The 25,371-nt window shown below is 48.0% G+C and overlaps 1 protein-coding gene across 1 annotated transcript in view; it reads left to right on the forward strand.

Annotated features, from left to right (window-relative positions):
• The window catches only part of POLR3B (RNA polymerase III subunit B), a 943,591-nt gene that overhangs the window by 592,743 nt on the left and 325,477 nt on the right, over positions 1 to 25,371 (forward strand). Inside the window, exon 16 of the mRNA XM_078673925.1 lies at positions 15,896 to 16,049. Within this exon, the coding sequence (XP_078530051.1) occupies positions 15,896 to 16,049 (154 nt within the window). The remainder of the gene's footprint in view (positions 1 to 15,895; positions 16,050 to 25,371) is intronic.

Raw genomic sequence — 25,371 nt, forward strand, 5'->3', positions numbered from 1 at the left:
TGGGGGGGGGGGATCTGAATTTGTGGCCCGGGGCTCGGTGGTATTCTTTGCAAAGTAGCAAACCCAAACAGTTCTGAAAACTAGACACCCGGGGGAGTCCAGGGAGGTATGGCATGCATGGGTCCCCCAATGTTTTCCTACCCAGAACTCTCTGCAAACCTTAAAATTAGGTAAAAATTGCACTTTTCCAAACTTTTTGGCGTGGGATCGCCGTGCCGGCAAAAAAGTCATACCACCCTGCGTTCCCCTTGTTCTCCCGAGTAAAAGGATACCTCACTTGTGTGGGTGCCCCAAAGTAGAACACCCCAAAAATGAATTTTGAAAAAGGTAGTTTTTACTCATATTTACGTTTTACAAATTAAGCACCCCAGCCTAAGTCACTTGCCTTTGGCCCACCCACACAAGTGAGGTATCATTTTACTCGGGAGAACAAGGGAAACGCTGGGTGGTAGGACATTTGTTCCGGCAGCGAGATCCCACCCAAAAAAGTATGGAAAAGTTGGTTTTTGGACCAAAATTTCAGGTTTGCAGGGGTTTCTGGGTAGGAAAACATTGGGGGACTCACGCATGCCATACCACCCTGGACTCCCCCGGGTGTCTAGTTCTCAGAACTGTTTGGGTTTGGTAGTTTCCAAAGATGCCTGCCAAGCCCCGGGCCAAAAGCTCAGGTGACCCCCTCAAAAAATAAGATTATTTGGCTAAAGGTAATGTTTTCGTCTCCACAGTATGAATTGGGCCTTTTCCTAAAGCAGCCGCTATGCCTACCCACGCAAGTGAGGTACCATTTTTATCGGGAGACCTTGGGGAACGCTGGGTGGGAGGTAATTTGTGTGAGCCCAGTGATGCCACGCTTTCCCACACTAAAACGTGTGAAAAAAAATGATTATTTCCAAGCAAAAAATGAGGTTTGCAAGGGATTCTGGGTAAAGGAACGTTGGAGGATCCACGCAAGCCATACCTCCTTGGAAGCCCCCGGGTGTCTACTTTTCAGAAATGTGTGGGTTTGGTAGGTTTCCCTAGATGGCTGTCTCGCACGGGGCCAAAAACCCGGGTAACCCCTCTTGCAAAAGCTGGTGGACATGAATTCTCCAGCTTTTGCAAGAGGGGTTACCTGGGTTTCTGGCCCCGTGCGAGACAGCCATCTAGGGAAACCTACCAAACCCACACATTTCTGAAAAGTAGACACCCGGGGGAGTCCAGGGAGGTATGGCATGCGTGGGTCCCCCAATGTTTTCCTACCCAGAACTCCTTGCAAACCTTAATTAGGTAAAAATAGCACTTTTCCAAAAATTTTGCCGTGGGATCGCCGTGCCGGCAAAAATGTCCTACCACCCAGCGTTTCCCTTGTTCTCCCGAGTAAAAGGGTACCTCACCTTAACAGAGTTACTCAAAAGACAAACATTCAAGCACGGCTATCTGTTCCTCAAAGACACACACATACAGGTTGGATTTGGCACGAGGGCGAGTGATGGTTCAGTATATAAAATTTTATTAACAAGATATTTCAAAAAAATGAAATGCTCTGTCAATAAATAAATGCATAAAAACCGAACCAGTGACTCGCAACTCATGAGCTGTAAAGCCACGACAAGGCACCAACCGTTTTACAGGCCATTCACGCACCTTTCATACCTGATACAAACAAGACCACTGACACCATCTGGAATAAAAGCAACACATTACAACAATCACAATAAGGGACAAGGTACACCCTAATGCAGAAAGAGAAAAAAAACAATTATTACTGCACACCCATCTAATCCGCAAGCACACACACATACTGGTTGGATTTGGCACGAGGGTGAGTGATGATTCAGTACATACAATTGTATACGCAAGTAATTTCACAAAAATTAAATACACTGTGTATAATTGCAAGTATGATAAACTGAACCACTGACTCACAGCTCGTGAGCTGTAAAGCCACGTCAAGGCACCAACCTCTTTACAGGCCATTCATACACCTTTCGTACGTGTGACACATTCAAAACATTCACACCGCCAGCCGCGGACCCATCACATTTCAACACTCACACCAGCAAACAGCGCCATTCAAGGGCCCATCACTTTCACACGCCCACATTTCTGACACTGGAACTACACAAATTGATGGACTGCGTGGAGTGTCACTCAACAAGCAGTGTGTGCAGTGACCAACAGAAAGTAACTACTCACACACCGCCAGCCGAGCGCCAGTCCACCCACACCACCAGCCAAGCACCAGACCATGCACACCGCCAGCCAAACACTCAGCGCACACCACCAGCCAAGCGCCTCTCCACGCACACCGCCAGCCAAGCACCACTCCGTGCACAGACAGCTAAACACCGCTCCACGCACACCCTCCAGCCAAGTACCACTCCACAAACACCACCAGCCAAGCGCCACTCCACACACACTGCCAGCCAAGCACCATTCCACACACACTGCCAGCCAAGCACCACTCCACACACACCGCCAGCCAAGCAGCACTCCACACACACCGCCAGCCAAGCACCACTCCACACACACCGCCAGCCAAGCACCACTCCACACACACCGCCAGCCAAGCACCACTCCACACACACCGCCAGCCAAGCACCACTCCACACACACCGCCAGCCAAGCACCACTCCACACACACCATCAGCCAAACACCACTCCATGCACAGACAGCCAAGTACCACTCCACGAACACCACCAGCCAAGCGCCACTCCACACACACCGCCAGCAAAGCACCACTCCGTGCACAGACAGCCAAGCACCACTCCACACACACCGCCAGCCAAGCACCACTCCACACACACCGCCAGCCAAGCACCACTCCACACACACCGCCAGCCAAGCGCAACTCCACACACACCGCCAGCCAAGCACCAGCCGGCACACACCACAAACACATTTAGAATTCTTTTTTTGAAAATGACACTAAACAAATGGAAATACCTACAAATCAGGTAACACAAATTCTTAAAATAAAAACTTTGCACTAATGCCAATCCTTGAAACAAACTAAAAATGTTTTACAGAATGCAGACCAAGCAATTCACTTTACAGCTCAATCAAACTCCCAATAGTTCTTTTGCGTGTGGTACGATTTAAAACAAGCTGACATACACAATGCAGGCTTAGAAGGACAGTCAGGACAGTATATACGAGACTCCTTCCGCACGCCTCTTCGCCAACAGACTCTGCATCTTCTAGTCGGAAAGTCTCTAGCAGTAGTGGAAGGAATAGATTCAGGAAAGTGGCGATCTTGCAATCTAGCCACTTCCTCCACCACTCCAAATCTAGGAACACTTGCCTGCTGCACAAGTACAAGGCTGCCTATTATAGACTCCTGAAACTTAAGAAAAGTCATCTTCGTCCCAGGACAAGACTTCTGGTACACAACGAAAGCATTAAATGATGCCAAGTGGAACAGATGGATAGCCAACTTCTTGTACCAAACGTAAGCCTTTCGAAGAGCAGCATAAGGTTCCAACCTCTGATCTACTCTGTCAACACCACCCATGAACTTATTGTAAGCTAGAATGCACACAGGTTTGCGCACTTCAGCACCCTGACCCCAAACAGGCACAGGTACAGTACTTTCATCGTGGATAGTAGTCAGCATGTACACATCTCTCTTGTCTGAATACTTCACAGCTAAAAGCTCCCCACATCGCAATGCCGTAGACTGTCCCCGCACAAGCCTTTTGCAAACAAGTTCCTTTGGGAAACCTTTACGGTTACTGCGCATTGTGCCACAAGCAACAGTGCCCACTTTGGCCAACTCCTTGAACAACTGCACACCAGTGTAGAAGTTATCTACATATAAATGATGGCCTTTGTTAAATAATCCTCTACCTAGTTCCCACACAATTTTCTCAGTTACTCCAAAAGTAGAAGGACATCCAGGAGGGTTAATGCGGGACTCCTTACCAGTGTACACCCTGAAATTGTAGACATATCCAGTCTCACTGTCACACAGCATATACAGTTTGATTCCATAGCGTGACCTCTTACTAGGAATGTATTGCCTAAAAACCAAGCGGCCCTTGAACAACACCAAAGACTCATCCACTGCAATTTCTTTACCAGGGACAAAAATCTCAGAAAAACGATCAACAAAGTGATCAAGGACAGGCCGATTTTAAACAAACGGTCACAATCAGGGTGATCGCGTGACAACGCTAAACTATTATCAGCAAAATGCATCATCCGAAGAAGAAGCGTATACCGATCACGACTTATGACTGCTGGAAATATAGCTGTTACCATCAAGGGACTAGTGGACCAATATGAAGTAATTGATGACTTCCTTATCAAGCCCATCAAAAAAGTTAATCCCAGAAACTTCTTCATCTCTTCAACATTGGTGGGAGTCCACCGGATTGCTCTACAATATGGCTTAAGGCTGGCACTGTTGGCCCTCAAATATTGTTCTGCATATAAATTGGTTTGCTCAACAATCTCTTGCAAAAACACATCGTCAAAAAACAACTGAAAAAAATTAATTGGCAGAAAATTCTCTGTATTCACTCTACACCCAGGAACACCAGTGAACTCTGGCAATGCCGGCTGCACCAAGCCAGGGGGAACCCAGAGGCCATCCCTATCAACGGGGGGAGCAGCCACCCCAGCCTGCAGCACCGAAACATCTTGCTGCTGTTCTCCAACGGGAAGCCTAACAGCCACAGATACTTCAGGCTGCACAACACCAACAGAAGACGTAGCATCCCCAGAGGGCTCTTCCTGCACTACACCAACGGGAAGCCCAGCAGCCTGAGATGCTTCTTGCTGCACTACACCACCGGGAAACCCAGCAGGCCCAGATGCCTCTTGCCGCTCTACACCAATGGGAAGCCTAACAGCCCCAGATGCCTCTTGCTGCACTACACGAGCAGGAAGACGAAAAGCACCAGATGCCCCTTTGCGCACCACAGCAATGTGAAGCCTTTTGGGTGCAGGCTCCAGCCCACATGCCTCTTGCCGACGTAAAAAGAAAGGAAACCTTGCGGCCCTAGGCAGCAGCACAGGTGCCTCTTGGCCCACTACCGGCAACACAATGTCCTCCTGTACCATAGGCCCTTCATCAGCACTAGAAGAAGAGTCATCATCCGATGATGATGATTCCATGCGAAGAGAAAACTCACTGCCTGAATCTTCTGCCGCTTCCTGGGAGTCCGAATCGGACTCAGACTCTGAACCATGGTCCGAGGAAGACTCAAAAAGCAAACCAAGAACCTGCTGAGCAGTAATCCTGCGACTAGCCATTATCCTTACAAAGCAAGAAGACTGCACACACAAGTGAACAACAACCTACACTGTGCAAAGTAAGAAGTAAACAAGGTAAGGCTTTCACTAAAAGATAAATACAATCCAAAACAATTTCACTCTTACAAAATATAGCTACACTCACCAGCACCTACTCTGTTGAGACACAGCGAAAAGAAATGAAATCCCACTAGAAAGAAAAAAATAAATGACATTAGAAAACAAAGTGCACATCAAACACTAATGCTGAAAAAAAAAACACAGAGCCACACAAACTGCTAGAAGTACAACCTTTTTCAAAAAGACAAACATCAAGGAGAAGTAGTACAAAATACATTCACTTACCAAGCACAAGCAACTACACAAGCTGCAAACAGACACGCAACCTACAACAATCCAAACAGCAAAAGCCTGGAACAAGACAAAAATAGAGAAGAAAAAAAAATTACTACCACATTTCACAAACAATATAACAATTAAAAAAACAACACACAAATTTGCCCCCCAAATTAAAATTCGGCCAGATGGGCCATCAATTAGGGCTTAGACCAAATGAGATTAGATGAGGTTTAACATCAAGACACTGGATAATTTTTTGAATTTTTGTAAAGTGCCTGACCGGTGCCAGTCAGTCTTTTGCTACTACCAGTACCCATATCACACAGGGGCAGTAAGGACATTCATACACCTTTTGTACGTGTGACACATACAAAACATTCACACCGCCAGCCGCCCATCACTTTCACACGCCCACATATCTGACATAGCAACTACAGAAAATGATGGACTGCGTAGAGTGTCACTCAACTAGCAGTGTGTGTAGTGACCAACAGAAAGTAACTACTCACACACCGCCAGCAGAGTTCCAGTCCACCCACACCACCATCCAAGCACCAGACCATGCACACCGCCAGCCAAACCCCACTCAGCGCACACCGACAGCCAAGTACCACTCCACGCACACCATCCAGCCAAGTACCACTCCCCACACACCGCCAGCCAAACACCACTCCCCACACACCGCCAGCCAAACACCACTCCACACACACCGCCAGCCAAGCAGCACTCCGTGCACAGACAGCAAAGTAGCACTCCAGCACACCACCAGCCAAGCGCCACTCCACACACACCGCCAGCCAAGCAGCACTCCGTGCACAGACAGCAAAGTAGCACTCCACGCACACCACCAGCCAAGCGCCACTCAACACACACCTCCAGCCAAGCAGCACTCCACGCACACCACCAGCCAAGCGCCACTCCACACACACCTCCAGCCAAGCAGCACTCCGTGCACAGACAGCAAAGTAGCACTCCACGCACACTAACAGCCAAGCGCCACTCCACACACACCGCCAGCCAAGCACCACTCCGTGCACTGACAGCAAAGTAGCACTCCACGCACACCACCTGCCAAGCGCCACTCCACAAGCACCACCAGCCAAGCACCACTCACCGCCAGCCAAGCACCATCCAGCCAAGCGCCACTCCACACACACCGCCAGCCAAGCGCCACTCCACACACACCGCCAGCCAAGCAGCACTCCGTGCACAGACAGCAAAGTAGCACTCCACGCACACCACCAGCCAAGCGCCACTCCACACACACCGCCAGCCAAGCAGCACTCCGTGCACAGACAGCAAAGTAGCACTCCACGCACACCACCAGCCAAGCGCCACTCCACACACACCGCCAGCCAAGCAGCACTCCGTGCACAGACAGCAAAGTAGCACTCCACGCACACCACCAGCCAAGCGCCACTCCACACACACCGCCAGCCAAGCAGCACTCCGTGCACAGACAGCAAAGTAGCACTCCACGCACACTAACAGCCAAGCGCCACTCCACACACACCGCCAGCCAAGCACCACTCCGTGCACAGACAGCAAAGTAGCACTCCACGCACACCACCTGCCAGGCGCCACTCCACAAGCACCACCAGCCAAGCACCACTCACCGCCAGCCAAGCACCATCCAGCCAAGCGCCACTCCACACACACCGCCAGCCAAGCAGCACTCCGTGCACAGACAGCAAAGTAGCACTCCACGCACACCACCAGCCAAGCGCCACTCCACACACACCGCCAGCCAAGCAGCACTCCGTGCACAGACAGCAAAGTAGCACTCCACGCACACTAACAGCCAAGCGCCACTCCACACACACCGCCAGCCAAGCACCACTCCGTGCACTGACAGCAAAGTAGCACTCCACGCACACCACCTGCCAAGCGCCACTCCACAAGCACCACCAGCCAAGCACCACTCACCGCCAGCCAAGCACCATCCAGCCAAGCGCCACTCCACACACACCGCCAGCCAAGCGCCACTCCACACACACCGCCAGCCAAGCAGCACTCCGTGCACAGACAGCAAAGTAGCACTCCACGCACACCACCAGCCAAGCGCCACTCCACACACACCGCCAGCCAAGCAGCACTCCGTGCACAGACAGCAAAGTAGCACTCCACGCACACCACCAGCCAAGCGCCACTCCACACACACCGCCAGCCAAGCAGCACTCCGTGCACAGACAGCAAAGTAGCACTCCACGCACACCACCAGCCAAGCGCCACTCCACACACACCACCAGCCAAGCAGCACTCCGTGCACAGACAGCAAAGTAGCACTCCACGCACACCACCAGCCAAGCGCCACTCCACACACACCACCAGCCAAGCAGCACTCCGTGCACAGACAGCAAAGTAGCACTCCACGCACACCACCAGCCAAGCGCCACTCCACACACACCGCCAGCCAAGCACCACTCCGTGCACAGACAGCCAAGTACCACTCTACACACACCACCAGCCAAGCGCCACTCCACACACACCGCCAGCCAAGCACCACTCCGTGCATAGATAGCCAAGTACCCCTCCACGCACACCGCCAGCCAAACACCACTCAGCGCACACCGACAGCCAAGTACCACTCCACACACACCGCCAGCCAAGCACCGCTCCACGCACACCATCCAGCCAAGTACCACTCCCCACACACACCACCAGCAAACATGCCCAAGGGGTCGCTTCCTAAAAACTTTGTGTTAGTGGGCATTTTCCGCCCCCCCTGGGGGCAAAACGGCAAAAAAAACAGGCCGATTTGCCCCCAGGGTGGACAGAAAAACAAAAACACAATCATGTCCACCTGGAAGCGACCCTTACCCAAGGGGTCGCTTCCCAAAACAAACACATTGCCCCAACAAAAATCCCTGGTTCTAGTGGGTAATTTCTGCCCCCCCCTGGGGGCAAAACGGCCGAAAAACGGGCCGATTTCCCCCCAGGGGGGGCAGAAAAACGAAAACATACTCAGACCCCACCTGGAAGCGACCCTTGCCCAAGGGGTCGCTTCCTAAAAACTAAAATTACATCCCTGGTGTCTAGTGGGCATTTTCTGTCCCCCCTGGGGGCAAAACGGCAAAAAAAAACGGGCCGATTTGCCCCCAGGGGGGACAGAAAAACGTAAACAAAATCAATGGCCGCCATCTTTGTAAATATCTATATCCCTGGTGCTAGTGGGGAATTTCTGCCCCCCCCTGGGGGCAAAACGGCCGAAAAAACGGGCCGATTTCCCCCCAGGGGGGGCAGAAAAACGAAAACATATTGCCAGCCAGCCTGGAAGCGACCCTTGCCCAAGGGGTCACTTCCTAAAAACTAGAAGTATATCCCTGGTGTCTAGTGGGGGCATTTCCGCCGCACAATCGCGACGCTGTGCGCGATCGTGAGGCAGAAATGCCCTGCAAAGAGACATCAGGGGAAAGGAAAATCTCTTTCCTCTCCCCTGATGCCTCTTCGCTGCCCCCAAACCCCTGCCAGCCTCGAGAAACCTACCTTCTTTCCCAGCGCGCAGGAAGCAAATGGCTTCCCGAGCGCTGGGAATCCCTGATGATGTCAGCGCGCGCTGTGCGCGCTGACGTCATCAGGGATTACCATGGGGGGGGGGCGGGGGCGGGGGCGGCAGCGGAAGCTCTTCCACTGCCGCCCCCAGCAAAACAACGACGATCAGAGAGCCTCGGGGGGAGCGCCAGCGCTTCCCCCGAGGGTGGGGCTGATGACGAGCTGGCCTTGTCATCCGCGCAGGACAGGTAAGCGCGATGACGAGCCCAGCTCGTCATTAGCCCCGAAGGGGTTAAGATGCAATTGCAAGATCGGCCTAAAGTGTTTGAGGTCCAAGGGATCGTGATAGTTTTTTTTTTATATGTAATGGCACCACAACTGCTTACTTGAAGCAACCAGGAAATCTACCCATAGATATAGAAAGTTTATAAACGTCACAAAGGAGGTATGCTTGACGCCTGATTCATGTTTTGGAGGAAAATAATCGAAGGACGAGTGAGACTTCTTAGAACTTATGCTAGCTACCGAACCTTCCAGAAGCTAATGCTGTTAGAGAGATAGACTGATGCTGATTCAAAGATTCTTTCTTGGGTGACTTTTTGTCCATGCCAATAAATTATCTGATAGGATCAATATTGTAATAAAAGCAGCAAAATAATAAATTGGAGTTCTTGAGACACGATCATAGAGGTGGATAATGCTTTAGGTTGGCACAAATTTTATGCAAAATAAAAAGTTGCTTTAGAAGTATTAGAAGATATCCTCATTTATAATCATAGTATGTATATTGGGCATCATGCGGTGGTATTTGACAAGCCTTTAACTCATTTTTGTGTACTTCCCTGTGGTGTCCCCCAGGGGTCCTCTTTAAGCCCAACCCTTTTCAATGTGTATGTCTCTACCCTCGCCCCGGTAATTCGATCGTTCGGCTTTCAACTCACGGCATACGCCGATGATACACAGATTGTGGTGTCCCTTCTTCCCGGCAACACTGAAAACACCGCAGACAGATTTAGAAACTGCATGTCTGAAGTAGGCCGTTGGATGGCTCAAAGCTGCCTTAAGCTAAACTCCTCAAAGACCGAGGTTCTGCTCTTTGGTGCCAAAGATAACTTCTGGTCCCCGAGATGGTGGCCAGACGAAATGGGACCTCTCCCAGAGCCGGTGGATAAAGTGAAGAATCTTGGGATTCTGGTGGACTCCACCCTGACCTTCAAATCCCAGGTGAATGCCCTCTCCTCCTCTCTCCACTTTACACTTAAAACCATAAGAAAAATTCTACCATATTTGGAGAAGAAACATAGGAAAACCATTGTCACAGGTCTAGTGCTTTCACGCCTAGACTATTGCAACAGTCTGATGCTAAACGCCCAGCAGAGCGTACTCAACAAACTCCAACTACTGCAAAATGCAGCCGCCCGCCTAATCACTGACACACCCAAATTTTCCTCGGTATCCCAAGATCTGGTAAAATTACACTGGCTACCCATCCGTAAAAGAATCACTTTCAAGGCGGTATGCATGGTTTTCAAGGCCCTCCACGATACAGGTCCCAGGCACCTGAAATCTCTTTTCCGCTGGCATAAACCAGCAAGAACTCTGAGGTCAGGACAACTGGCCCTGGTTACAGTCCCCAGAACTAAAAAAGCTCGCTGGGGTGGTAGGAGTTTTTCCCTTGGAGCGGCAGAGGCCTGGAATAAACTCCCTCTGGTGCTCAGACAAACTCAGGACCTGATGGTCTTCCGAAGAGGACTTAAAACATGGCTCTTTACTCTATAAGCGCGTTCCTTCACACCAGCCTATCCTTTCAGCGCCAGGACACCTCCGGGTAACAGAGCGCTCTACAAATGTGTAAAATAAATAAATAAATAAATAAATAAGATTGCTATTTAGAGGATACTGAAAGGCTGAATCCGATTTTTTTTAAAACTTTTTCTTAGGGAAGTGGGGGCAACGAGTGTACAAGCTTTGGGAATCCAGTCATTATTGGTAATAGCTGAATTCAAGAAAGTTTTCAAAATCTTTAGATAGTTGCTTTGCCAAAACCTCCAGTGGTAGAAAGAAGAGATGTTGGATTGCTCATCTGGGAGGAAGTTGCCAAATGATATGGCCAAGTAGTGGACCGACCAAAAGGAGCAGAAAAAATAAGGTCTAAACGATGGCCTCCTAAATCAGAAGGGTTGGCCACATGGTGCCTGTGTTGGAGCACAGATAGCTAGTCCAACAGCTGCAACGTCTCTGGGCAATTAGTGCAGTATTATATATTATAACCACCTCATAGTATCACTTGAGTGATTTAAAATAGAAGGAAAAATTAGTTTGCATTTCACCAAAAGATGAAGATTAGTTTAGGTAGCCATATGTATGAGAACTCTAAAGAGAGAAAAAAATAGGAGAGAGGCTATTTGAACAGGCAATCACCTCATCATAACTGTAAGATCTTCCTTTAAAACAATAGTCACTCCATCTCGTCTGGAATCAGAGCAGTCGACATAAAGAATTTTATATTGTAGAGGAAGAGATTAAAAAAACATATCCAGTGCAGCGTTCAAATTAAGCCAGATTTTTGTTAACATTATTAAATCAAGGTCATTAAGCACGTAAAGAAAGGATCTAATATTTAATAGCATGCTTTTAAATGAAATATGTAGGTCTATGGAGCCTCTAATCTGACTGCAGACTTTACCAACAGGTGAGTTGATGAGCCGTATTTATAGCCCCATCATAGGTGTATTTTCTCAGACTGTGAAAAGTTGTTGCCTAGTTCAAATGATGTGTGGCTGATTGATAGCAGGCGGCTGAGAAGCAGGAAAAAGGTAGCGTTTTTGTAGCAGGAAGTCGTCAGATAGGTTTAAATTTGGCGCACCTACTGCAAAGGCATGTCCCTGCAGCTGTAAAATAAATGACTGGAGTGATGTCGTCAGGAGGCGGGCTCAGTTGTGGTCTTTGAGTTGGGAGCTGAAATAAAAATAAAAGTAGACTGCGGGGAAGGAAAATAAAATCAAACTGGTGTCAAGCAGCTCCGTTTTGGGTCTTGGGATTTCTTCTTGACCTGAAACTACATGGAACAAAAAAAGAGCTAAAATAATTGGGGGAAAAGGTAAATGAATGAACTGAAAGTAACTAAAATAATAAAGCAAACAGCATCAGTGCTAACATAAGAAACTAAAACAAGAATAGATGATAGATGGGACAATATCCTTACATAAGAGACAATGTAACAGTGGGCCTGATCTCAAAAGGGCACTTTCTGCCCTCTTCAAACTTTGACTCTTAATTGACCCCAATCACTATTCTTTCCAGAGGGTTTCAGCTTCCAGATGGAGCTTCTCTGTGAGTTTGTCCTCAACCAGCCTTTGTATTTTGCCACCCCAACTGTCATACTTATGGACACCCCTGTCATTATTGCTTTACTAGGGCAACAGCTGGAGGCATGTTGTTCTTTATCAATACATTTATTTCTCTCACCATTTCCTTGTTTACCTGAAGACTCTACTCTCAACCCCCAGGGACAGTTACTCCTTCTGGAGTAACTGTAATTCCGCCCATTGTTTACCATTGGCTTAGTAACAGGCATTTGCTTGCTTTATTTGTTTCGGGCTGTCCAGCATGTTGTTGTCCCTCCCATGGAGCAAAGCATGTTTACCACCTGAGTTGTATTCTTTCACAAGTGCTCGCTTTCTGTAAACAAACCTGGTCTGTACATAGAGCTAGGTCGGGTGGCTTAGTGGACTAACGCGTCCACTGAAGGGGCCTGTGTTTGACCTCAGGATCCCAGGTTCGAATTCCAGCGGGTCCACTCAGGTTTTCATCCTTCCGAGGGCCCTAAAATGAGTACCATTGAGTTGAGTGACAATAAACATCTGTTATTCAGTGCCAAGATAACCATCTGGGTGAACGTGCTCTTTACAAATACAAATGTTATGTTATGTTTAAATTAAATTATGTTCTCATCTTTTGACATTTGCTGTTCATTCAAAGACAGAAGTTAAATGCTCTGTTTTCTGAGGGAGCTTGGTGTTTACTTTTCTTTCTCTGACTTCAAAGTGAAAGGATTTATGTGACAATCTTGCTGGATACTGCGAGTAAGAAAGGAAAGGTTTTTTTCTAGCACACAACAAACATTTAATGTCTGTAAATGAACTGTGCAAATATTTCATAATTAGCAAAGCATAAATGAAGCACAATTTTTTGTAATTCAGAAGTGTGGTGGAAACAAATATTTTAATACGATTAAAACAAATCAATACACTAGGTGATGTAATTTCCACATATTTACGTTTGTGCGCTGTATAAAACAGTATGTGCAAATGTAACTGTCATTTCAATTGAAAATGTGTCGCCTGTAATGCCAGTACGCTACCACACCATGCATACTCAACTCTATGCCACTGGACTCTATGCCACTCTTTTCTATCCTACTCCGCTCTGTGCCACTCTACTCCGCTCTATCCCACTCCACTCCGCTCTATCCCACTCCACTGTACGACACTCCATTTGGCTCTATGAGGCTAGGCTCTGCTCCACTCAGCTCTACAACACGAAACACTACTCCATGCCACTTAACTCTAGGCCGCACTAGTCCACTCTATGCCACTTCACTCTAGGCCACACTAGTCCACTCTATGCCACTTCACTGTAAGACACTCTATACGGTTCCACTCTGACACTCTGCGCCCCTCCACTCTACACCACTCCACTATACTCCCATACACACTACACCACTCCAATGAACAACACTTTACTCCTTTCCACTGTACGCCACTCCACTCTACAACTCTACTCCTCTCTACACAACTCTGTGACACTCTGACTTTCAACAACACTCCACCCCACTTCACACCAGTCCACTCTCAACACTTTAGTCCACTCTAATTTACGCCACTCCAATATACGGCACTCCACTGAACGGCACTCCACTTTACAACACTTTACTTCCCTCTATGCCCCTCCATTCTTTGCCCCTCCCCTCCACTCCACGCCACTCTAAGATACTCCTCTCTACTCTACAACCCTCCTCTCCACCCCACGATCCTCCTCTCCACCCCACGATCCTCCTCTACACTCTATGACCCTCCTCTCCACTCTACGACCCTCCTCCACTCTACGACCCTCCTCTCCACTCTACGACCCTCCTTCTCCACTCTGCGACCCTCCTTCTCCACTCTGTGACCCTCCTTCTCCACTCTGTGACCCTCCTTCTCCACTCTGTGACCCTCCTTCTCCACTCTGTGACCCTCCTTCTCCACTCTGCGACCCTCCTTCTCCACTCTGCGACCCTCCTTCTCCACTCTGCGACCCTCCTTCTCCACTCTGCGACCCTCCTTCTCCACTCTGCGACCCTCCTTCTCCACTCTGCGACCCTCCTTCTCCACTCTGCGACCCTCCTTCTCCACTCTGCGACCCTCCTTCTCCACTCTGCGACCCTCCTTCTCCACTCTGCGACCCTCCTTCTCCACTCTGCGACCCTCCTTCTCCACTCTGCGACCCTCCTTCTCCACTCTGCGACCCTCCTTCTCCACTCTGCGACCCTCCTTCTCCACTCTGCGACCCTCCTTCTCCACTCTGCGACCCTCCTTCTCCACTCTGCGACCCTCCTTCTCCACTCTGCGACCCTCCTTCTCCACTCTGCGACCCTCCTTCTCCACTCTGCGACCCTCCTCTCCACTCTACGACCCTCCTCAACACTTCGTTCACTCTGCTCCACACTGTTCTACTCCCCTCTGCAACTCCACTCAACTGTGCTATTCCACTCCACTGTGCTATTCCACTCCACTGTGCCACTCCACTCTGGCACAACAAGCCACTCCACTCTACGCCACTCCTCGCCACTCCACTCTCCTCCAGCCTACATAACGCGCTCTATGACACTTTATTGCACTCTACTGTATGACACACTTGTCCACTCTACTCTACGCACTCCACTGTACGCCACTCTATGCCCCGCCTCTCTACAACACTGTATGCCCCTCCACTATAGGAAACTCCACTCCACTCTACAGCACTCTCCTCCACTCTACATAGCTCCATGTAAGCTAATTTACTTACTCTAAGTCATTTCGTTAAATGCCACTCCTCTCCACGACACACTACTCCACTTTACATCATACCACTCTTGCCACCCAAAGCCACTCCACTCCACTCCACGGCACTCTAAGAATTTACATCACCCTACATCACTCTTCTCCACTCCACTCTACTCTACTTTACTCTACACCATTCCACTCTACAACACTGCCCAAAAATTCACTCTTCACCCCTCCAGTCTGACACTCTACACCATTCTCCTCTATGCCACTAACTTTTAGCCATTCTGAACAGCACCCATGCTTATATACAACATGGCTAAAACACATTGACAAAGACAATAGCTTGTGCGTAGGCGGGACATATTGGCTTTTTGAGGACCTGTGTAGTCAAAATGAGGGTTCCTAATGCAAATTTTGCATTGTTTTCTCAACATATATTTTGTCAAATAGATGGCAGAAAAACGTAATATTTCAAGTTTGGCGACTTTGAACTGGGGGAAATATGCGCTGCTGTCTCATTATGTTCAATTCAGAAATGTGGCACTCTCACATGGGTGTCAAAACAGCTCCTGGTAAAAACTACAGCTTGCAATATCCATATTTAAATGGGCGATTCTAAATGTGGGGGTCATAGCTTTTAATATTCCGAAATCTAAAGACTGAACTGAACTGAAAGAGAATAAAATACAAATCTAGATCTAGAATGCTTGGAAAATGGAGAAATAGTATATTAAAAAAAGATTTTTGTTGGAATAAAGACTGATTATTTCAATTGTGTTTTTCCTAATTTCATTAGGTAACATTCTTGGTGTAATTCGAGACCATCGTAAACTAGTGAACACATTTCGACTAATGCGAAGAGCGGGATACATCAATGAGTTTGTCTCCATCTCAACAAACCTTGCTGATAGATGTGTGTATATTTCCTCGGATGGTGGAAGATTATGCAGGTACATTATCATTTATATTGATATCACAGTTTTTAAGGATTTGATAACTAATCAAATGCATTATTGGCTGTCTTCTCAGTATAGACTATGCATCCCCACAACAGTGCCAAACTTGGGAAATATAACTAAAACAATTACATGCAGTGCAAAACAGTCTGTAAGAAAGTAGGATCTGCTTTTATGGTTACCCCCACTTTTTGCTTGATGTAATGCTGTTTCTGACTAGTCTGAGACCCTGCTAATCCGGACCAAGTGAGATTGGACACTGGTGTAACGTTATTAGTCTCTAGTATATGGTACTAAGGTACCCAGGGCATAGGTACACCAGGGGCCCCCACGGGCTGAAGCATGTATTATACCACCCATGGGAGACCACTCAATTTGTAAGTACAGGCCTGCCATTGCAGCCTGTGTAAGTTGGTGCTAACACCACTTTACGAAAGATATAGGTTTACCTATATCTAGGGTCACTGCACTTAAAATCTAAAAGTAACCCCTAAGGCAGGCCTTACAATCCTGAAGGCAGGGCGCGTGTTTCTAAGTGTGAGGGTGCCCTTGCATGAGCAGGACACCCCTATAGCTCATGGAGTCCATTCTCCCGGATTGTAAGGGAGACAGCCAAATGAAATATAGAGGAGCACCGTGTCATTACGTGATGACCATCTCAAAACTGGCTGTAACGACTCCTATCATGTTTGGTATCAAACATATTGGAATCATACCTCCACACTGTAAACTGTGTGGGAGGTATGATGCACCGTAAAGCTCCTTTGGAATGCCGTCGGTGCTCCCTGTACCAGTCTTCCAGATCCGGACATCAAGCTAGGGCTGCTGCCAGCTAGAGACCCGTTTCTGCACTCCTGCTACTGAGCTCGGGCAGGGGAAGGCAGAACAATAGGTATCCTGTCACAGGGAGGTGTGACCACCTCCCAGACAGGGTTTAGTGTATTGAGGCAGGGTGAGGGTGCTTTCCAGCGCCACATAGTCTGCGTGCAGGGCATACTTGGTGGCGTCCATGCATAGACCAGTTCAAACCAGTTCAGGGAGCCGTTTGCTCCTGCTCTGGCATGAAAATGGACAAAGGACAGGGGAGTATCCTCCCCCTTGTCCAGCCCCTCCTTAGGGAGGTACCTAACCCTTTCCTTTGGGTATTTAAGGGCTTACCTGAGGGTGTGTCCCTGGATTCGTCATGGGATAAAATACATTTCAGACACCACTTCTTCAACTGTATGGGCACTCTGGACTAAGCTCTGGGCATCACGGCTGCTACTAGGAAGACTCTTTCTGCTCCTGATTTCGTCACCCCCTGCTTGTCTACTGCAACGTCCATGCCTGTGCGCCATACAGGAACATTCCAAGTCCTGTGGGCATCCAAGACACCTGAAGGAATCTCCCTTGAAGTGAAGGAGTCACTTCCCTACATTTGCAGGCACCCCAACTAAGCTGACCGGTCTGCTCTTCCTGGACTCCCACGGACTCCGAAAGGCTCAGCAACACAGGTGGTGGTTCATTACATCCCTCGAGGCCTGCCCTGTCCCCTCACCAAGTTTGAGGCCAGTATCCCTCGTCGGAGCCGCAGGAACCGAACCCATGTGCACCCTCTCAATTTGCAGTTGGAAAGGCTTGTTGGCTTCTTTCCACCAAGATCTTCCGGCTCCAAGTAGCCCCAACCTCAAGCATCACCAGTGATCAAGATATTCATCCTCACCGCATCACTTGCACAGTGGGCTTGCATCTTTGGTGAGCTGCTCGAGGTCCTCGCGCAACTCCAGTGCCTCTGGCCTGTGGGTCCTCTTGAGTCATCTTTGAATTCCTTGGGCTCCCCTGATTGCTCTGGGCCTGCCTTGACCTTGCTGGTCCCGATATTGCACCTTCTTCAACTTCCATGCAGGTTGCAGTTTCCAAGGCTTGTTGGTGCTCCCGACGGACACTGACCCCTCAATCTTGACATCTGATGTGGGACAGCTTGTATCCAGCTCCTGGTCATCCACAGCGTCTCCTGGTCCGCACAGCTGCAGTTTCAAGGTCACCGTCTGCTTCCCTGCACACTCGATATTGATGGGCATTCGTCTTCCATTCCTCCTGGTCACTCCTGAGTGGCATAGACTCTGTCCCCTCTGCTTACAGGTTATTCACATCTTGAATCCACCTTTGGGTTCCACCGGACAATTCCACCTTCTCCAGCAGCGGCATCTTCCTGAAGTCCTCGATTGGGTGCGACTGTGGTTTCCGATGACACTTCACACCTATGCACCCGGCTTCCCTGGTGTAGGTATCCTGGTTCCTAAGGGATCCACAGGTGGGGAGGCTCTCCAACCTTCTGCCTTCCTAAGGGGTTTCTTCAGATCCACTGGGAAGGGTCCTTCTTCTTTAAAATTGCAACAGCGACTTATCCATTGACTTGCATTGATTCCGTGGTTGTGTTCCCACTCTGCACACAGCTTCTGTGGGGCTCCTGGTTAGGAGATATATACAATGCACATATCTCCAGAAGGCAGTAATGTTGGCCCTCATTGGGTCGAAGCTAGAATACTGCAATGCGCTTCATCTCCGTACCTCGAAATACCTGATAAAAAAATTGCACTCTCTTCAAAATGCGGGGGCCAGAACACTCTTGAACATCCTCAAGTGTCACGCCTACTACATGGCCTTCACTGGCTACCAGTAGAGAGGAGAATTTCTTTTAAAATATTGTGCTTAATGCACAAGGCACTTCACGGTACTAGCCCCCTCTATTTCCAGGAGCTATTTACATGGTATACACCCATTAGAACGCTTAGACCTATCACGGAGCAGAAGGTTCAGATTCCCAAAATAAATCGAGCAAAATGGGGCAGTAGGACACTGACATTCCAGGGTGGAAAGTTATGGAATTCACTCCCTCTGGTCCTCCGAACCCAACACAGCCTACAGCTGTTCAGAAAGCAGATAAAGACCTGGCTGTGTCTGCCTGCTTAGAGCAAGTGTTCGCTGATTTATTTTTGGCCTGCGTCCCTCTTCCGTCCTTGATTCGCCTAGCGCTAAGACACCTTCAGGTATTGAGCGCTTTACAAAATGATTTCATTCATTCATATCTGTATGTGTTAGTGAGTGCCTTATAGTAAATACATATTTTTTATAAATACACTGTGTGGTTTTTTCCCACTAATCTATGTGAGAAGTTGGCCTGATATATGATGCTCAATAGTTCTAGTGATCACCTTGTATCAGTCCAAACAACCCTTATCGTGATTGGTTGTAAGTCAACCTTATAGACCAGCTATCCTAATGGTAGCATGGACAAAGCAGTCTTAGGCTAAACTCTTTTGGCATGTGAAGCCAGCTGTTTTACCACAATATAACCCCTTGAATACCAGACGAAAGGACACCACACAGGTTGTTATGAAAATAAACAGTATATTTATTAATAACAACACCTCTGAACTCTTTATGAGGTCAGAGGGCTAAGCACATGACAATCTCTTACGAAAAATACGTCAAGTTGCACAAAATTACAATGGTGCCCTAGGGGCACGACAAACCATATACTAAGTAAGTGGAATGTGAAAGTCGATAAAAGGAATGGAGCTGTCCAGAGGCTGTAGGATCGATGGGACCACGCTACACTAACTTCAGGTAAGTAATAGGAGGCCCACGGAACGCGTGTGCAGAGTGTGAACTCACACGCGAGATGCGTAACAACGTCTATGGACAGTACAGTTCAAGTAAAAGGTAAGTACGGACAATCCTGACTGGTTAGGACAACAACGACTGTGGAATTGGACACTAGGACAGTTAGACTACCCTTGAGCACCGAAATGCTCTCGTTACCTCACCCACGGGCTGCGGGTGCATAGGTGCCAAAGTGTGTCGGGTTCTCGCGTTGAAGTCAATGGAGCCTGAAAGAAAAGATGCTGCAGGCGACCAGGAGGAAGATGTCCGGTGCGATCCAAGGATGGATCGGTGAAGAAGAGGACCTGCAAGCAGAGGGGACAGTGTTCAAAGTCACTAGCCAGTGACCGGTGTGGAACCAGGAAGGAACCAGGTGCTGTCGTCGCGATCAGGTGAAGAGTGGACGCTTGACTCTGCAGCCACGTGGACCAGGAGGTGTCTTCGACGACCAGGATGGAGGCACGAGCTGTCCCACGCAGGCTCTCGCTGTCGGCGGTGTTGGATTCGGGATTGGAGTCAACAGGCCTTGGCAAAGGCAACCCACGCGGTGAAGGGAAAAGACGTCTGGTGCAGACTAGGAGAGTCCGGGGTGCCCCTCTTTTGGAAGGGAGCAAGGGCCAGTCTGGAGCAACCAGACCAGCAGCAAAGATTCAAAGGTTCGTCGTCTAGGAGGCCACTAGCCAGCCGGCAAGTGACCAGACAACGCGTCGAGCAGCAAACAAGCAGAAGGGCCCCACGCAGATCTCGTGGATGCTGGAGGGCTGATCTTCGGTGCAGGGGCTGCTCGGGGCTGGGGCTTCTCAGTCCCCAAAGCACTTGGTTGAGTTTACCTCGGGAGTCGTGCTGGAAGCGAAGTGCAGGTTCGTTCAAGATGGCCAGTCCCACGTGTCTCGTCGCACCCACGGGTCTCAGCTTTGCTGCAGATGTGAGTTGAGGTCGGAGAGGTCTGGGAATCCGGATCTCGTCGGGCTCTGAAGTCTGGATCCTCGAGGGAAGACGACAAAGTGAAGCCGCTGGACGCTTGATGGTGCCTGCAGTTGCAGGGTGGACACTCCTTGTCCACAAGGGAGATTCTTCAGTCTTCTGTGGAGCAGAACGTCGAAGTCCAGAGTTTCTTCTTGAAGAATTGTTCAGGATAATCTAATTTGGAATGGGACCAGCTCCTACCTTTATTCTCCCAAAGGGGGCTGCACTACTGACTAGGTCCCTCCCCTGGGTGGGACCAGGAAGGGGGGTGGTTACACCCCCTATCCTTTGTCCGGTTTCCCGCCAGAGCTGGGGCTGGGATGCCCCAGCAACTGGTTTGAACAGGTGTATGCACAGGGCACCTTGTGTGCCCCAGGCATGTCTCATTCCTTTCAGGTCTATCCTCCCCAATACACAAAATCCTGTCTGGGGTGGTGCTAGCACCTCCCAAGGCAGGAAACCTTTTGTCCAAGCCATCCTCGCTGGAAGGACTCCCAGCAGCAGGAGGTCAGACTTGTGTCTGTGGTGGCAGCATCCATTTTGTGATGCTGTGGCTCGAGTTAACTTTAACCGGGGTTCACAGTTACATACATGTCGTGCCCCTCTAGAAGGGTGGAATGCTACACCCTGCGTATGCTTCGCAAGATCTTCCGCTGGATCCCGACCGAGACCAGGAAGACTGTCACCCAGGCACTCGTCACCAGCCGACTGGACTACGGAAACGCCCTCTACGCCAGAACCACAGCCAAGCTATAGAAAAGACTCCAGCGCATCCAGAACGCCTCCGCCCGACTCATCCTGGATGTCCCCCGACGCAGCCACATCTCCAGCCACCTGAGGAACCTGCACTGGCTCCCCGTCGACAAGAGGATCACGTTCCGGCTCCTCACCCACGCACACAAGTCTCTCCACGACCTGGGCCCCAAGTACCTCAACGACCGCCTGACCTTCTACACGCCCACCCGCCAGCTACGGTCCACCAGCCTCGCCCTCGCAGCCGTACCACGCATCCAAAGAGCCACCGCCGGAGGAAGATCCTTCTCTTACCTGGCTGCCAAGACTTGGAACTCCCTCCCCATCCACCTTCGGCTGACCTAGGACCATCTCGCCTTCAGGAAACAACTCAAGACCTGGCTGTTCGAGCAGTAGCATACCCCTCCCCCCAAGCGCCTTGAGACCCTCCCGGGTGAGTAGTGCGCTATACAAATGGCATGATTCATTGATTGATTGACCCCCGTCGCCAGAATTGGCGAGGGGGTAGTATTCCAATTCGTATGACACCTTACTCGACATGTTTTGATAATGTTATACCAGAGTTGGCATTTAACCGTGAGGTTGATAATGCACTTAAGAGTATATGGTATACCGTTATCATGGAAACAGCTACAGGACTTGGTTCCGAAAGCTGCAGACATGCTCAGCTCATGCTAGAGCACCATCTCACATAATTCCAAGAACTCTGCCTTCAGGATTGATAAGGCCTGCTATAGGAGTGACTGATAGGAGGATATGTGTCCATTTTAGGGTTAGATATAGGTATACTATATCTACAGCAAAGGGTGATTACACCACCTTGCCCCAGCTGTCGTGCAGCCAGTTGTCAGTTTTAGATGGCCAACCAGGGGTGGCATAATACATGCTTCAGCCCCTGGTAGGCCCTGGGTACACCTATGCCCTGGATACCTAAGGTATACTGTACAGGGACTGATAAGGTGGCCCAGTACCAATTGGTAAATGCACCTAAAGTACATGGGTGTCAATTTAGAGAGAGAACAGCTAGGCTGTGGGTCTGATTAGCAGGCCCACAGCCAGGGAAAGTCGTAAACCAGTGAAGCAAAAAGCAAAAATCTGGGGTGACCATAGGATTGCAGACCCCACTCTCCTACAATCTATACCTATCAGATGATGATCTGGTAAAACAAGCTGCTTTACAGTCCTTCTGGACTAAGCCTGAAGGCTGCTCTCTACAGCTAACACACTAAGACCACTGAAATCACTATGAGGGTTTTCTGGATTGGAGCAAGTTACCCACTTACATAAGTGTACACCATATACCAAGCCACCTTCTCACACAGTTTAGTAACTATAATTGTTACATTAAGTATAAAAATGAAATGAAATAACATTTAAGTGATGGAAAGAATAAAATTGCAGATAAAATGAATACAAATATGTTGCAAACTTAGTTTGAAAAGGGCATGACTTGGATATTCTTCCTGCTCCCTGCATTAGGATTCAAAGGCTGGGATTGTTTTGCTGTTCTATCAGCAGAGAAGCTCAATAAGGGTTTCCAATTCCTTGGTTAGCAAGTCAATACTCACCTTTAATGGTAGGTTGTCTTTGCTGCCCCTCAGGCCTGAACTTAGATATTTAATGAGGATTGGAATCTCAAACTCCCAGCTGAAATATTTAATGGTGAGTTTGAATTCCCATCTGAGATCTTAAGCCAGGAGCCGGTATCAGCCTCATATGTTCCGTTGTTTTTGCCCTGAAACCTGCAGAAAGGATAGTGACAATGGGAACTGTGGTTTCTATTAAAGTGTGAGAGTAGCTTTGCATGAATCATGGCAGTGCTTATAAACCCAAGAACACTCTGCATGAAATAGATCAGCTTATAGGCAACTCTTAGAAGGTACAAAACACTTAGCTGACCTAGAAAAGACAACTGAAAGGTGCTGTGTTATACTGTCTTCTATATTTGTATGAAGGCATGTGTGTATTTTGGTCCTTATGTTGGACTACAATTGTAGAGCATTAAGATCAAAGCTTTGTTAGTCAAGAGGGCACCAAGGATGTCCTGGAAACACTGCGCAAGATGGAAGTTATTTCCTCATGATCTCTTACTTGGAGCTACATGGACTTCTTTTCTTGGTGGGTTAAACAAATGGTTTTAACAATTTAAGTACTCAATATCGCTGATCACCTAATTTATCTGGTGAACCAGGTTTTACAGATTCATGACTTATTGAATTCTTGAGAAAGAAAGTCAGTTTTCATAGCATAATTTAGATTTAAGCTTGGAAGCTTTTTCAAAGTGTCTTGTGAAATTATATGTACTCTGAACAAAATGTGAGAATATAAGAAATAGTTTCTAGGTTGTAGGACTTTAAGGATAGCTATGAGATAATGTTGATAAAGGACAAGGATCCGTTCTGGATATGCAGAAAACAATTACTATCAACCCCTTCTTTAAAACCCACCTAAGGCTAGACAGAGCGTACAGGTTAGTTGCCAAAATTCTTTTTCCAAAAGACATTTCAAGGAAAGTGATTTAAGTGCAGTTCCAAAAGCACTTAAATAGTTTGACAAAGTGTAGAGCGACACTGCTAGACGCCTCTACCATCATACCCCTCCCCATGATCTCTGTATCCTAGGAAACAGAAATTGGTTATGTTGTCAGACCACAATCTGTTGCACTTCTTATTGTTCACTTCTATTTCATTTCAATTAAGCACCTCAAAGAAAGAATTACTGAAAATACGACCAGTTTCCCAGAATTAAAGGACCAATTGTCTTTTATCCCTCCCGACTAGCCAAATAACTCTCCCTCAACTCCCAAGAAAAAAAGCAAATTTAAAGTAGGGATGGCTTTGTTGCAGACTTCTAGACTCTGTGTTCAGCTCCTAAATGAAGACAATCAAGAAAATACTACCTTGAAGCACCCTACTTCCACAATTGTGCAAATTGCATTCTAAGTAACTCGGCTCCATATGGCAGTGTTTGCAGGGTAGAGCATGTTCTTGAGTCCAATATCTCACAGGAATTATGGTTATTAATGGGTTCAGTTCCTGTTGAACCAAAACAGCCAGCTAGGAGTGTGAAAGCTTGTGACTATGAATGAATATTTTGGATGTCGCAGAATAGTCCTATTTTTCCCCTTCCGGTTTTAGTTCAAATAGACCAAAACTGACATAGTTCCTAATGCTTACTTTAAAGACGACTGCCGCCGGGCCCTAATATATTGATATATATTACAACTATTTCAAATAACCAAAATGTCTGACAATGCACATAGGGTCACATTTGTTCACTTTCCTGTGCTATTCAAATCTTCAAAATAGATGCTAAAGTTTGAGTTACATGACAAAGTAAAATGTATTATGCAATAAGGCCAATGTCTATACTTACCTAAAGCAGCCCTTGATAAAGTCTGTGCTTGCTGACTCTGTAGAATGCTATTCAGGTGGCAGAAAAGACAAGAAATTAAGAAACATTTCTGGCTCTGTATGCCTTTCATCAAGTGGTTAATTGATTAATGTTAGACTTTCCTTCCTGAAAGGCAATGTCTACCCTAGAGATGACATTCCTTTCCTCTAGAAAGAATGCCAGTCTTGTGAGATATACTTTGATGAGTAGTTTAGATATTACATCCTGGAAGCTGATTGGTCAGTACTTTGCATGTCTGACAGGATGCCTTTTTAAACAATTAGAACCCCAGCACTTCCTCTAGAAAGAATGCCAGTCTTGTGAGATATACTTTGATGAGTAGTTTAGATATTACAACCTGGAAGCTGATTGGTCAGTACTTTACATGTCTGATAGGATGCCTTTTTAAACAATTAGAACCCCAGCACTTCTCACCCGGTGGGCTGGAGATTGTTTAATGTTAACAACAGCATTTATCAAGATCCCATGACTGATGACAATATTGAAATATCCTTGAAGACACTATTTCCTGAAATCTTTTTCCGGTGTAGGAGTCTTC

This window comes from Lissotriton helveticus, chromosome 1_1 (assembly GCF_964261635.1).
Source record: "Lissotriton helveticus chromosome 1_1, aLisHel1.1, whole genome shotgun sequence".
NCBI lineage: Eukaryota > Metazoa > Chordata > Amphibia > Caudata > Salamandridae > Lissotriton > Lissotriton helveticus.